Source organism: Narcine bancroftii, chromosome 2 (genome assembly GCF_036971445.1).
Source record: "Narcine bancroftii isolate sNarBan1 chromosome 2, sNarBan1.hap1, whole genome shotgun sequence".
Taxonomy (NCBI): Eukaryota; Metazoa; Chordata; class Chondrichthyes; order Torpediniformes; family Narcinidae; genus Narcine; species Narcine bancroftii.
The window spans coordinates 191805850-191818229 of NC_091470.1; the positions used below are offsets into that span (position 1 = coordinate 191805850).

Genomic DNA, 12380 nt, shown 5'->3' on the forward strand with positions numbered 1-12380 from the left:
CCTTGTCATTCAATCATGAGGTGATCCTTTCTCCCACTCAGCCCCACAGCCCAGCCTTCTCCCCATAACCTTTGATGCCTCAACTACCAATCGAATCACACACCCAATGATTTGGCCTCACAACCACCTGTGGCATCAAATTCCACAAATATACCATGTTCTGGCTGAAGAAAATCCTCCGCATCTCTGTTCTAAGTGGACACCTTCAATCCTGAAGTTGTTCCTTCTTGTCCTAGATTCTTCCATCTCAAGAAACAACTTTTCTAGATCTACTGTCCATGCCTTTCAACACTTGAAATGTTCCAATGAGAGCACCCCTCCTAAATTCCAACGAGTACAGGCCAAGAGCTCTCAAGCGTACCTCACACGATAACCTTTTCATTCCCTGAATCAGCATTGTGAACATCCTCTCAACCCTCTCCAGTGACAGCACATCCTTTCTTAGAGGAGCCCAAAACTCCTCACAATCCTCCGTGAGGTCTCCCCAGAGCCTGATAAAGTCTCAACATCACATCTTGTATTCTGTTCCTCTTGAAATGACCGCCAGTGTTACATTTGCTTTCTTCACCACCGACTCAACCTGCAGACGATCCTGCACGAGGACTCCCAGGTCCCTTTGCACCTGAGCATTTTCACTTTCTCCCCATTTAGAAAATAGTCTGCCCATTTATTTCTTTTACAAAAGTGCACTGACACTTTACTGCCCATTCTCTTAATCTGTCAAAGTCCTTCTGCAGCCTCTGTGTTCCCTCAACACAAAATGAAAATGAAGCTCTTCATTGGTTCTTTGATCTGTTCCAAGATTCCAGCCTCTGCAGCTTTTGTTTCCCCAGACATAGTGCCCATGGACAAAGGTCAACTACTCTCCACGACACATCAATGCAAGGAGAGCACAAGTTCCTTGATGTGCACATAAAGGATGGCCTATCCTGAACCCACAACACCTCAAGAAGGCGCAGGTGTCTACACTTCTTAGGGAAGTCGAGGAAAGGCTTCTGGCCCCTCCTTGACAACTTTTTACAGGAGCCCAACTGAATGCCCTGTCAGGCTGCATTGCTGTGTGGGACGGGAGCTGCAAAGCATCGGACCGGAAGTCCAAACAGAGGATCATCAAAATGGCTGAGAAGACCCCTGGGGGTCTCCCTTTCCTCTAATGATGTCATTCACTGGGAGCGTTGCTTAAAACAGGCTCAGAGAATTATTGAGGACCCTTTCCGTCCAACACACTACCACCAGGAAGGATGTACACGACTGCCAGGCTGGGAAATAGCTTCTTCCTGCAGTCTGTGAGAGTGATGAGCAGTGTCCTGAAACTGTTAATTTTAAATCACATCTTTATATATTTGATTATTATTTACTGTGCATGTGTGGCAATGTGGCCTGAAGAAGCGCTGTTTCATCAGGGTGACTATGTACAACCAGAAAATAATAAACCTGAACTTAATCCAGTTTTCTTCACACAGATTCGAAACAGATCAAAGGCAAATGTAAGAGATGTAATTCGCTGAATCCCCACCCACTCTAAAGTACCTGTATGCAGAATAATTGGAACTACATTTACATAAAACCTTTACATAGAGTGAAATATCCCAGGGCGCTTCACAAGAACACGAAAGAAACCTGAACCCCAAGTGGTCAACAGGCATATTCTAAAGGTTCACTTCAAAAGGAGAAAAAGATGGGGTGAGAGATGAGGGCATTTTCTGGTCAGGGAATCGGTTGTGGAAGCAGGGGACACCTAAATTAGATGTATTAAAATCTGGGACACCATTGCAACTGGTCCAGGCTGGGCTGGAGGCGGTGAGAGGAAGGCAGAACATGCAGCAATTTAAAAACAATGAGGATGTCAGAGAGCATTTACAGAATGGGTGACATCAGCAGCAATTAGAGACAAGGGAATGGGGCCTGGCTGATCGGGTTTGGACATTAATAATGGATAGCATAAAGGCATGAGAGGAAAACTCTAAGTATAGTAAAATCGCCGTTATCTGGAATTCACGCAACCGGCAAATTAAAATTCAGAAATAACGTAAAAAAAACAAAGTTTAAAATCACCCCCCCCACCACCACAGTGATAAGTTCGCCAATTCACGCAACACACAGTCTCAAGCAACTAGGAAATTAACTAATCCGACATCCAATCTCCATAGGTGCCGGATACCAGGTCTTTTATTGCACTTGGTTAGCAATGAAAAAACCAATTGATTTAAAGTTGAAGACCACAAACCATTCTGTCCAGGGACACTTCCAACCCCAGAAGCTTATTCTGTTGCACTTGCCTTCGCGATGGAAATGGTCTGCTGTTCCATAACTTCGTGAATAGCAGTTCTATCGGAGTCCATCATCTTATCAAATTCGTCGATGCAGCAAATCCCTTGGTCAGCCAGCACGAGGGCGCCACCTTCTAGAATCATCTCACCGGTAACAGTATCCTTCATCACGGCAGCAGTTAATCCTACACCTGAAGAGCCGCGGCCGGTGGTGTACTGACCTGCAAGTGGTGCACAACGTAGAGTGAGTACACACACACCTCACAAGCTGAACTCAACAGGAAGTGTTATGTTCCATCCTGGACCCACTGATCATCCCATCAAGTATCGCAGTATCCAACTTCCCTTCACTTCTTTCTTCACCCATGTGCTATTGACATGCTCCCATCTCGCCCCCATTCCCCCCGAGCTAGTGGCTTTCTTCATTCTTCCCAGCCTAGGAGTCACATCATTTTGCTTTACTTAAAATCTCACTTCCTCCTGCAACTTTACAAAACGTTGGTAAAGCCGGATACAGAAGATTTGGCAACAATTTTGGAAGGACAAACCAAGACAAACATGGTAAATGGTCAGGCACTGAGGAGTGCAGTAGAACAGAGGGGTCTGAGAATACAGATACCCAATTCCCTGAAAGTGGTTGTAAAGAGAGCTATTGGCCTTCATAAATCAAGTAATATAGGAGTTGTGATGCTATGGTAAAGTTGTACAAGACATTGGTGAGACTAAATTTGGAGGATTGTGTGCAGTTTTGATCATTCATCTACAGAAATTTTATCAATGAGATTGAGAGTGCTGGGGGCTTCAGGAACTGAGTTAGGATTTTATTCCATGGACCATAGAAGGGGTAGATTTGATAGAAGTATTCAAAATTATGAGGGGCAGAGATAGAGTAAATGTAAGTTGGCTTTTTCCTCTAAGGGTAGGGGAGATACAAACCAAAGGACATGGGTTAAGGGTGAAAGGGGAAAGTTTAGAGGGAACATTATGGGGAATTTTTTCACAGAGTAGTAGGAGTGTGGAATGTGCTGCCAGCTGAAGTGGTGAATACGGACTCAATTTTAACATTAAAGAAAAATTTGGACAGGAAAATGGATGGGAGGGGCGTGGAGGACTCTGGACTAGGTCTCTGAAACAAGTGGCCAGAGGAACTCAATGGGTCAAGCTGAGAATCAACAAAATACTGATGCTGCTCGACTCAGAATTGCTCAATCAGATTTCTGCATCTGCGCTCTCCAGTGTGTTCAGAGGATTAGGTACAATTCTCATCGCCACACTAGAGAGGTGAATGCACCGCAGGGCAGAAACTCACCAGGATGCTGTCTGGACGAGTTATTGACCAAGTACTCCCTGGAGGGAAGGAGGCTTACAGGATGTGTTAATTTTTCTAAAAACAGTGGTTGATATGTGGAACTTAGTGTCTCTGAAGGGACTCTCTTCTGCTACTCTTTTTTACTATAAGAGGTGCCAAGTAACACTTACGGCAGGCAGAAAAAAATTGTATAATAGTCAAACCTCCATGATCTGGAATTCAAGCAACCGGCCAAAAAACCGCAGAAAATAAAGAGGTAAAAAATATGAAAATTTGTAGTTGGCAGCCCCCAGTGGTCAGTTCGTCAATCCACGCAACACGCAATCTCAAACCACAGGCAAATTCACTTATCCAGCATCTACCAATCCCCATAGGTACCAGGTTTTACTATATTATTAACACTACAATAAAGCACAGAGGGGAAAGAGAGCTACAGGAAAGGAGACATAAGGACAGCCCAGTCACCAGACGGAGCCCACGCAGACATTGGGCACTTACTCCGTGGTGCCAGCCTGTCAATGTAGCAGAGCAGCTGGGACTTAGCCACACCTGGATCTCCCATCAGACAGATGTTTATGTTCCCTAGAAATGAGAAGACAGGTACATTCAGTGGCAAACATCACTAGTGACCTATGCTGATAGTGGAGTCAAACCAGAAGGACCAGAGTCCAATTCTTATTACACTTTAGGCTGACAGAGCTCTTTGCCACCCAGGCACTGCCACCTTGTGGCATTCATTCACCCCAAACCCAGGAATTTCTGGAAAAGAATTGTGACCTGGTAAAGACAATTCTAGACCATCTGGAACTCAAGGGAGCTTCCAAAGAATTGCGTTGGGCATACAGAATTATCAAATTGTATCAGAAAACAATTTTTTTTCAAAAGTTTGCTTTCTGGGAAAAAAAAATTGGGGATTATGGTTTGCTGTTATCACGTAGCAAGTTGAAGAATCATTAAACTTTACTGAATTTAGCCTAAGTGTCAGCTCACCACAAATGCAAAAGAATGTTTTGCAGCTGTTGCAACATTGACAAAACATTTCTGCCGTACTCAATCTTTCTGAAGACAATAAATGCTGTTAAGTACACTCACTATGCTATTTCCCAAAGAACATGTGGTCAACATACATTCAATATGTATCAATGTAATGCATTGCACCTGTATACATGAGCTGTTCAGTTTGCAGTACAGAAGGAAAGCATGTGGTCAGGTTCCTTCGTTAATTACTTACCTGGAATTACTCGGTGCAACCACAGAGGCCAACCCTGTCCGACTATGAACAACAACCATCAGAGTTGTGCCCCTTTCTCGACTTCCAATGGAACCTTCTGGACAAGATGTGCAGTGCACACAAGTACTGGAGGAACTCAGCAGGCCACATGGAAAGTGATCGGCAGTCAGGCCCGAGCCAGTCTTCAGGTGTGCCAAAAATTAGGCAGACACTCGACTGAGAAGGCACAGGCCAGCAGATGATAGGTGGATTCAGGTGGGAGGGGAAGAGGAGGAGTTGATAGGGTGAGGGGCCAGAGGGTTAAGAAATATGCTGACGGGAAAAAGGGAAGGGACTAAGGAACTGAAGGGAGCCAAACAGCATCAAATCCAGATCCAACACTGGAACCTCAAAGGACATACCCATCCTCACCTCTGATCTTCATTCCTTTAGGAGATTGATTCACTCCTCCAACCAGGAGCAGAAGCAGTGCCTTCTTCACGTCCTCATGCCCATAGATCTCTGGGGCAATTGAGGCGGCCAACTTCTCGTAGAAGTCATCCTCTGCAACAAGAGTAAAACACAAAAGTCTGTAGACACGGTGATTGAAGTACAAACACAATGCTGGAGAAACTCAGCAGGTTAAACAGTGCAAGTTTATAAAGATACATAGACAATGTTTCGGGCTTGGGTCTCGAATAACTTGATGAAAGGCTCAAGCCTGAATTGGTTATGCATCTTTGCTGCATGAAGTTCACTGCTTGACTTACTGAGATCCTCTGTAACAAGTCAGGACACCATTAACAGCTGGAAGGACCCAGCCAACACTGCAAGAATCCCCACTCTCCCACCAAACCTGCTCCTAGGCTGAACTCATCATGCACTCCCAAACACAACACACTGCCCAGACTGCTCCATGCTACACAGGTGCAGCAAGTCACCTCTAAAGACACCTAACTTACCCGTGATCTGTCTCAACTCTTCTTCACTCAGCTCCTGAGATCCTAACTCATCGTCTTCAGTTTTATTCATCTGACTGATCCTGTGAGCTTCCAAGTATGTCTCAGACAGCAGGCCCTAAAAATCAACGCAAGTGTTCAGCCAGGAATCTCAAGTCAACCACACCAACATTTCTGCTCCTGGCCCCAGATCTGAACTGCTACCAAAACCGTGGACTGTAAACTCCCACTTCCTCCACTTTTGCAGGAAATCCTCACGCCTCCAGCACAAGACTGAAAATTAAGCAAGTCGAGGAGAAATTGTGGGAGGAACTTGGCTCGTCAAACAGCATCCATGGGTAGAAACCTTGACTGGATATACAAGGATTCAGAAGCCCATCAAGATTTTTATTTCTTTTTGTTAATAGATCTAAAGCGTTTCCAAGGATTTTTTTTCCAATTTATTAAGCACAAGATTATCACAGTTAGCGCAATGTTGCTATAGTGCCAGCGACCCGGTTTCAAATCTGCCACTGTCAGTAAAGAGTTTGTATGTTCTCCCCATGACTGTGAACATTTCCTCCGGGCACTCTGGTTCCTAAAGACTTAAGGGGTTAGTGAGTTTAGAGGTCACAAGGGTATAACTAGGTGGTAGAGCTCATGGGCCAGAAAGCCCTGTTACCATTCCATATCTCTAATTTAAAAAAAAATTGTTATAGGACAGGAATGAGCAAACTTTTAATTTAGATATACAGCATGGTAACAGGCCATTTAGTCCATTGCCGCCCAATTAACCTGCCCCCCCCCCCCCGGTACGTAGTCGTGCGCTGATATGGCCTATTACCTATTGTAAAAATTAAAAGGACCCCCCCCCCCCCCCAACCGTTATAGAAGCCCTCAGAAGGCTGAAGGAATTCAGCGGATCAGGCAGTACCCATGGATGGGGATGACTAATTCCCTCCATGGATGTGGAATTTATTACCACAGGTGGTTGTGGAGGCCAAGTATTGGGTGTATTGATAGGCATTTGATTAGTTAAGAGCATCAAGGGTTACAGAGAGTGGGACTGAGTGAAAGGATGGATTAGTTCAAAATGGCAGAGAGGACTCGATGGGCCGATTGTCCTTCTGCTGCTTCTATATCTTGTGAATGTTGAGGCCAAAATAAGTTGAAGATCAAGAGCAGGCTAACAGGGAAAGGCACTTTAACACTATAACCCAGGGGTGGCCAAACCTTTTTGGCTGTGGCCCATATACAAATAAAAAATACAAAGAGTCACAGGACAAATATTAAGCCTGGCAGCTTTCAACCAGTTACACTGCAAGAAAAACGGTGTTGTTAGACCTGAAAGCCTCAAAAATACATTTTCTATCAAAATAACTATAGGACACTACTGAACAGTTTAACCATTGACATGACAGTAGTTTATTGATGTGCTCATGTATTACAGAGCAATATAGATTCAGTGCCATTTATTGTTAGAGACTATGTTTTCAAGGGCCATTTACAAATGGCAATGGGCCACAGTTGGCTCAGGGACCATAATTTGGCCACCCCTGACCAAAGCAGGTACTCTTACCTGGACCACCTGTCTGAAGCCAATCCTCATCATGGGCAAGAAGATGCCAGTGATGCTAACATGGTCGCCAGGCTGTGTCTGTCTTGTGTTTTCACCTCTGCTGTGCACCGTCAGGCTACGAGGAATGTTTCCCACAGGCACCTGGTCACTCTAAAGAAACAAGCAGCTCATCAGTATTAAAGGCCCTTCCCCCCCGACCTCACTGGACAAGGAGCACTTGCGTTAAATACTCACATGTTCCTGGATCTTAATCTCCTGGAACTTGATGAACTTTGACCCTCGGGACTGCAGGTAAAGCCTTCCTCCGGATTTATTGGTTTGACATTCACGGCTGGGGCACATTATCAGTGGCATGAAGGTGGGAGACTGGATCTGAAACAGGAATTTTTAATAGATGAGATCAGAAAGAGGAGCAGGAGGCAGCCATCTGGCTGATCTTGCCACAGACTCCTACCTGCTTTTTCACAATAACCCTCAAAACCCTCACTACATAAACACCCATCTATCTGAATCTTAAATATTTTTCATGAAGCAGCCTCTGCTTCAGACTCAGGACAATCAGGGAAAGCACAGTCTCTCTTTACCTTTGTCTTAAATCCACTCCCCACACCTTGATGCTACATTCCCTCATTTTGACCTCATCTTTTGGTCCTTCAGCCCAAACACACCTTTGTAATGAATTATCCTACTAACCCCTGTACAACTTAGAACTTAAAATATATGTAGTTAATTAAGTATTATTTTGTAACATTGTAAAGAATTCTGGAAGTTTTTTTAACATTGTATGTGGCCAACTCTTATTGCTAAATATTATGGGATTGTAATTATAGATGAACTTTCTAAGAATGAACTTTTGAAAAGAACACTTAAGGTTTACATCTCCCCAGAAGGGCTGTCAAAATAAATCAGTTGTAATGGTTCTCGCATCAAGAAAGAGCAACAATTCTATATCTGTAGGGAACATTAGCTGTTTCAGTGCTGAATGAGTAATTGAAGCTAAGAGGTAATTAAAGGTTTTTGGAGACATCTCTGACTAAACAAAGAAATTTGAAGTCCTCAAGAACAAATGTGAAGGCTAACTAACTAATTAGTTAGAACTAACAATTAGTTAGAACACTTGAATTCATACATGGGCATTGATCTAAATTTACTATAGAAATTGACCCATTTCTGTATGAACTTGGAGACAGGGTATCACCACTACCCCCACCAATGTTACAATTGAAGTATTAAAACTGTTCGTATTTTAAAACTCGTTCTGTGGGGTTCTCTGCTGTATTCTTTATTCACAGCTTAGCAGACTTTAACACGTGGGGGTGGAAACCAGAGCACCCGCAGGAAAGTCACGCAGGCTACAGAGAGAGAAAGTAGAAACTCCTGAAAGCAAAGGAACCGATTCGAACCCAGGTATTGGCACTGCACTGACCATAACTAATCAAATCACAAGCCAGTTATACAAAGCCCTATAGGCTCACTGTGCTGCCCAGCATTTTATATGTTCAAACACCTCCCTGGCCCATTACTCAGGGAACAATTAAAAAAAAATCCTCTAACTAGGATTCTTCAGCCTGGCCCCCCCCCCACCCCATGATCACCCCTGTAATACACCACAACTAGGCATGATAGTGGAATGGCCAACATGATGACCCCTCTATCAGGGAATGCCACTCTCTTACAGTGGTTTTCAGATTGGCATCTAAAAAAATTAATCTGCTAGGTGACTTAGCAGGCCGCGGACACCAGAGGGAGAAAAAAGGTCAACGCAAAGCGCCTGCGCTTTTGATGAAGGGTTCGACCGAATCGTTGACCATTCTTGTTCTCCCACTGATGTTGTTCAACCCTCGGAGTTTCTCAAGCAGAATGTTTTATTTGCTGCTCCAGTTTCCAGTGCCCGTCTATCTGCCCACCCAGGTGGAGAGTATCTCTGGGAAAAGGGAGGCACTGGCTACAACTTCCTGTTGTCATGCTACGAACAACACTGATTTGGGTGCACAAGGCACTGCATTATTTCTCCCTGATGAAATGCCCGAGTAAATGCTCCCTGCAGCCTCGTGCACAGGCTGCGGAACCAACAGAACCCTTCAACATCTGACTAGACGTGCTCTGCCACGTACTTACCGGCTGGTACGTCTCTGCACCACACTGATCACACGTGTAGGTAGCAACCACCATCATGGGTTTGACCTCTGTCACTCTGGTAACGATACCTCGCACGGTTACGAGCTTTCCAATGCTGTCTGCCTTCACGTCCCTGATCACCTTCGGTTTCATTGTGCTGGGGTGCTTGAAGTATAGCTCACTGCAGAGAGAGAGAGGTCGTAAATTGACATCCTGAAGGATTGCTTTTCAAAGAGGGGTAGAACCAGATAGTGCAGAGTTAGGAAAGATTCCCTCTTATAAGCAGCCAGAGGGCGGTGAATCTGTGGGATTTGTTGCCACGGGTGGTTGCGGAGGCTGGGTCATTGGGTGGATTTAAGGCAGAGATTGACGCGTTCTTGATTAGCCAGGGCATCAGTTATAGCGAGAAGGCCGGGCAGTGGGGAAATGGATCAGCTCCTGATTAAATGGTGGGGCAGACTCGATGGGCTGATTAGCCTAGTTCTACCCCTACATCTTACAGTCTAGGTTATGAACAGGCGAGCATTTTACAGCCAATTAAAAGAGCAGACCCAATGGGAATGAACAGCCTTGTGATCTTGTGAGAAAACAGTACTGCACACAATGTTCCACAAATAGCAATATACCAAGGAATAAATATCGCCCATATCACCTGGAATTCTTATAATGAAGACTCCACCTGTGGCAATCAACCTTCTGAAATGGGAACAAAGGCAGCAGGTTAGGAATGTGGGGAAGAGGCAGAAGGCAGGGAAGGAGCATGGTCAGGATGAAGAGCCACAGATGTTTTGGGCATGAGCCCTTCAAAGTTCTCTCCAAAGGGAGTTCTGTGAGAATCTCTCCCACTGCTCCCCATCTGCACTCAAAGTTCTATGACATGTACTCACCCAGACTCACTTGAAGGTCTCAGGCCTGAAATGTCAGTTAGATACACTTTACCTCCTATGGAGGCTGTAAGACCTGCTAGGATCCTGCAGCACTTGTGTTAATTCAACCACAGTGTCTACAAACTTTCATGTTTCACTCCTTCAAATTCTAGTTTATTGCCATCTGACTGTACCTATAGAACCCGACAAAATGGTGTTTCTCCAGACCACGGCACACACACATAATGCACAGCTCATAACAATTACAAACATAAAGATGTAATTTAAAATAATATATAAATATTTTGGGAAGATCGACTCAGTCACAGGATACTATTCATCCATCTCAAAGCCTGCGGGAAGAAGCATTTCCCAGCCTCCTGTATCTCCCTCCTCTTGATACTGTGAAATGGATGGAAAAGATCTCCTAGAATTCTGAGCTTTATTTAAGCAACACTCCCAGTAGGATGTCATCAGTAAAGAAAAGGGTCTCGAGGAACCTCTGTACAGGTACACAATCCTTTATCTGGAAAGCTCCAAAATCCGGCAAGTGGGGAAGAGAGACTGGCAGTGCGAGTCGGGCAGGTGGGGGGAGACGGCAGCGCGACTGGAAGGGGGTGGGGTGGATACGGCAGTGCAATTTGGGTGAACTTAAATCTGGCTTTCCGAAATCTGGAAAAATCCAAAATTCAGAACACACTGTCCCCCAAGGGTTCCGGATAAAGGATCGTCTACCTGTATTGACTTGCAGTCCGAAGCTTTGTAGCTACCAGCCCACACACCGATGCAACCAGATAGGACACTGTGCTTCTGTAAAATGTGGTCAAGATGGGGGCCGGTAGCCTTACACTTCTCAACCTTCTTCTGAAGTGCAGATACATCTGTGCCTTCTGTTGTCCTTTATATGCACACCAAGGGACTTTGTTCCCTATACATTCAAACCATTATAGTTGAGAATGGTCAACCTTCATCCTCCTGAAGTCCACAATCATCTCCTTTGTCTTGTCCACTTTGAGACTCAGTTTGTTGTGGCGCGCCATTTTACAAGCCTGCCAACTTCCTATCTGTCACCTTACTCACTCTTTGTCCATGCTTACTCTGTGAAACCACATTCACTCCCCACAATCCCTGCAGACCCCATGTGGCAGGACCCCATTTTAAGATGAGGGAAACGTGACATCAGCAAGGACAAGGCCACTCGCAGCACTAATGCAGCACTGCATCAGTGACCAAGGCTGTACTCACAATCTGCGCAGGAGCTCTGCTGGGTACTGGTTGTGTGAGTCGCGAACTTCATTGGGATCACGTGTCCTCTGCTCCATCATCAGCCGATGTTCAATGTAAACATCCAGTGCATCTTTACTCACCACCTGGGTGGGAAGCAGAACCGACACAGCCCTCAGTACAACTACAAAATCAAGAACTCATCCAGCACACCCCTCTCCGACCTCCAAATTTATTAGTGCTAACCAGACAACAGTGAGCAATGCCATGACAGAATGGAATTGTCCTAAAAGATTCAGAAGTCCCCACCTTTGTTTATTCTTTCAGTTCAGGGGTTGTGAAAGACAAGGAGTCTAGCGATTTAACACCACACAGCTTTATCCATTCAGAATTGATGGATTCAGGTTCCAAAGCTGGAGATAGTGGACTCCTGGTGTTTTGGAAAGAAACCCAACCAATCTTGGAGAGGAGAAACATCCAGGCAAAAGAACACACGAATGTCAACTTGGGGGCGGTACAGTTAGCGCAACGTTATTACAGCGCCAGCGACTCTGGCTGGAATCCGCCTGTCTGTGAGGAGTTTGTACCTTTCTCCCTGCGTCTGCAAGCATTCCCTGGGGTACCCTGCCTTCCTCCCACCCTTCAAAAACGTACAGGATTGGAGGAGTCACGTGATGGAGTAGTGGCCAGTCAGGGAACTCCAGCCCTCTCCGGAAAAGTTTAAAAAACAGTGTGTGGGCTGGTAGCTACAAAGGCACAAGAATAAAAATTAAAACAAAGTGAAAGTAAAGGTGGGAAGAAAATGGCAGCGAAGAAAGAAAAGTCGAAAGCAACGGGAAGAAGAGAAGAAGAAAGAACGTCGGAAG

The 12380-nt window shown here is 45.0% G+C and overlaps 1 protein-coding gene across 1 annotated transcript in view; it reads right to left on the bottom strand.

Moving 5' to 3' along the window:
• Positions 1–12380, bottom strand: part of mcm7 (minichromosome maintenance complex component 7) — a 36155-nt gene that overhangs the window by 8472 nt on the left and 15303 nt on the right. The window contains exons 5-12 of the mRNA XM_069919757.1: positions 11536–11660; positions 9425–9605; positions 7541–7678; positions 7307–7456; positions 5752–5866; positions 5222–5353; positions 4078–4161; positions 2280–2491 (exon numbers count right to left, since the gene is read on the bottom strand). Coding sequence (XP_069775858.1) covers positions 2280–2491; positions 4078–4161; positions 5222–5353; positions 5752–5866; positions 7307–7456; positions 7541–7678; positions 9425–9605; positions 11536–11660 — 1137 coding nt within the window. The remainder of the gene's footprint in view (positions 1–2279; positions 2492–4077; positions 4162–5221; positions 5354–5751; positions 5867–7306; positions 7457–7540; positions 7679–9424; positions 9606–11535; positions 11661–12380) is intronic.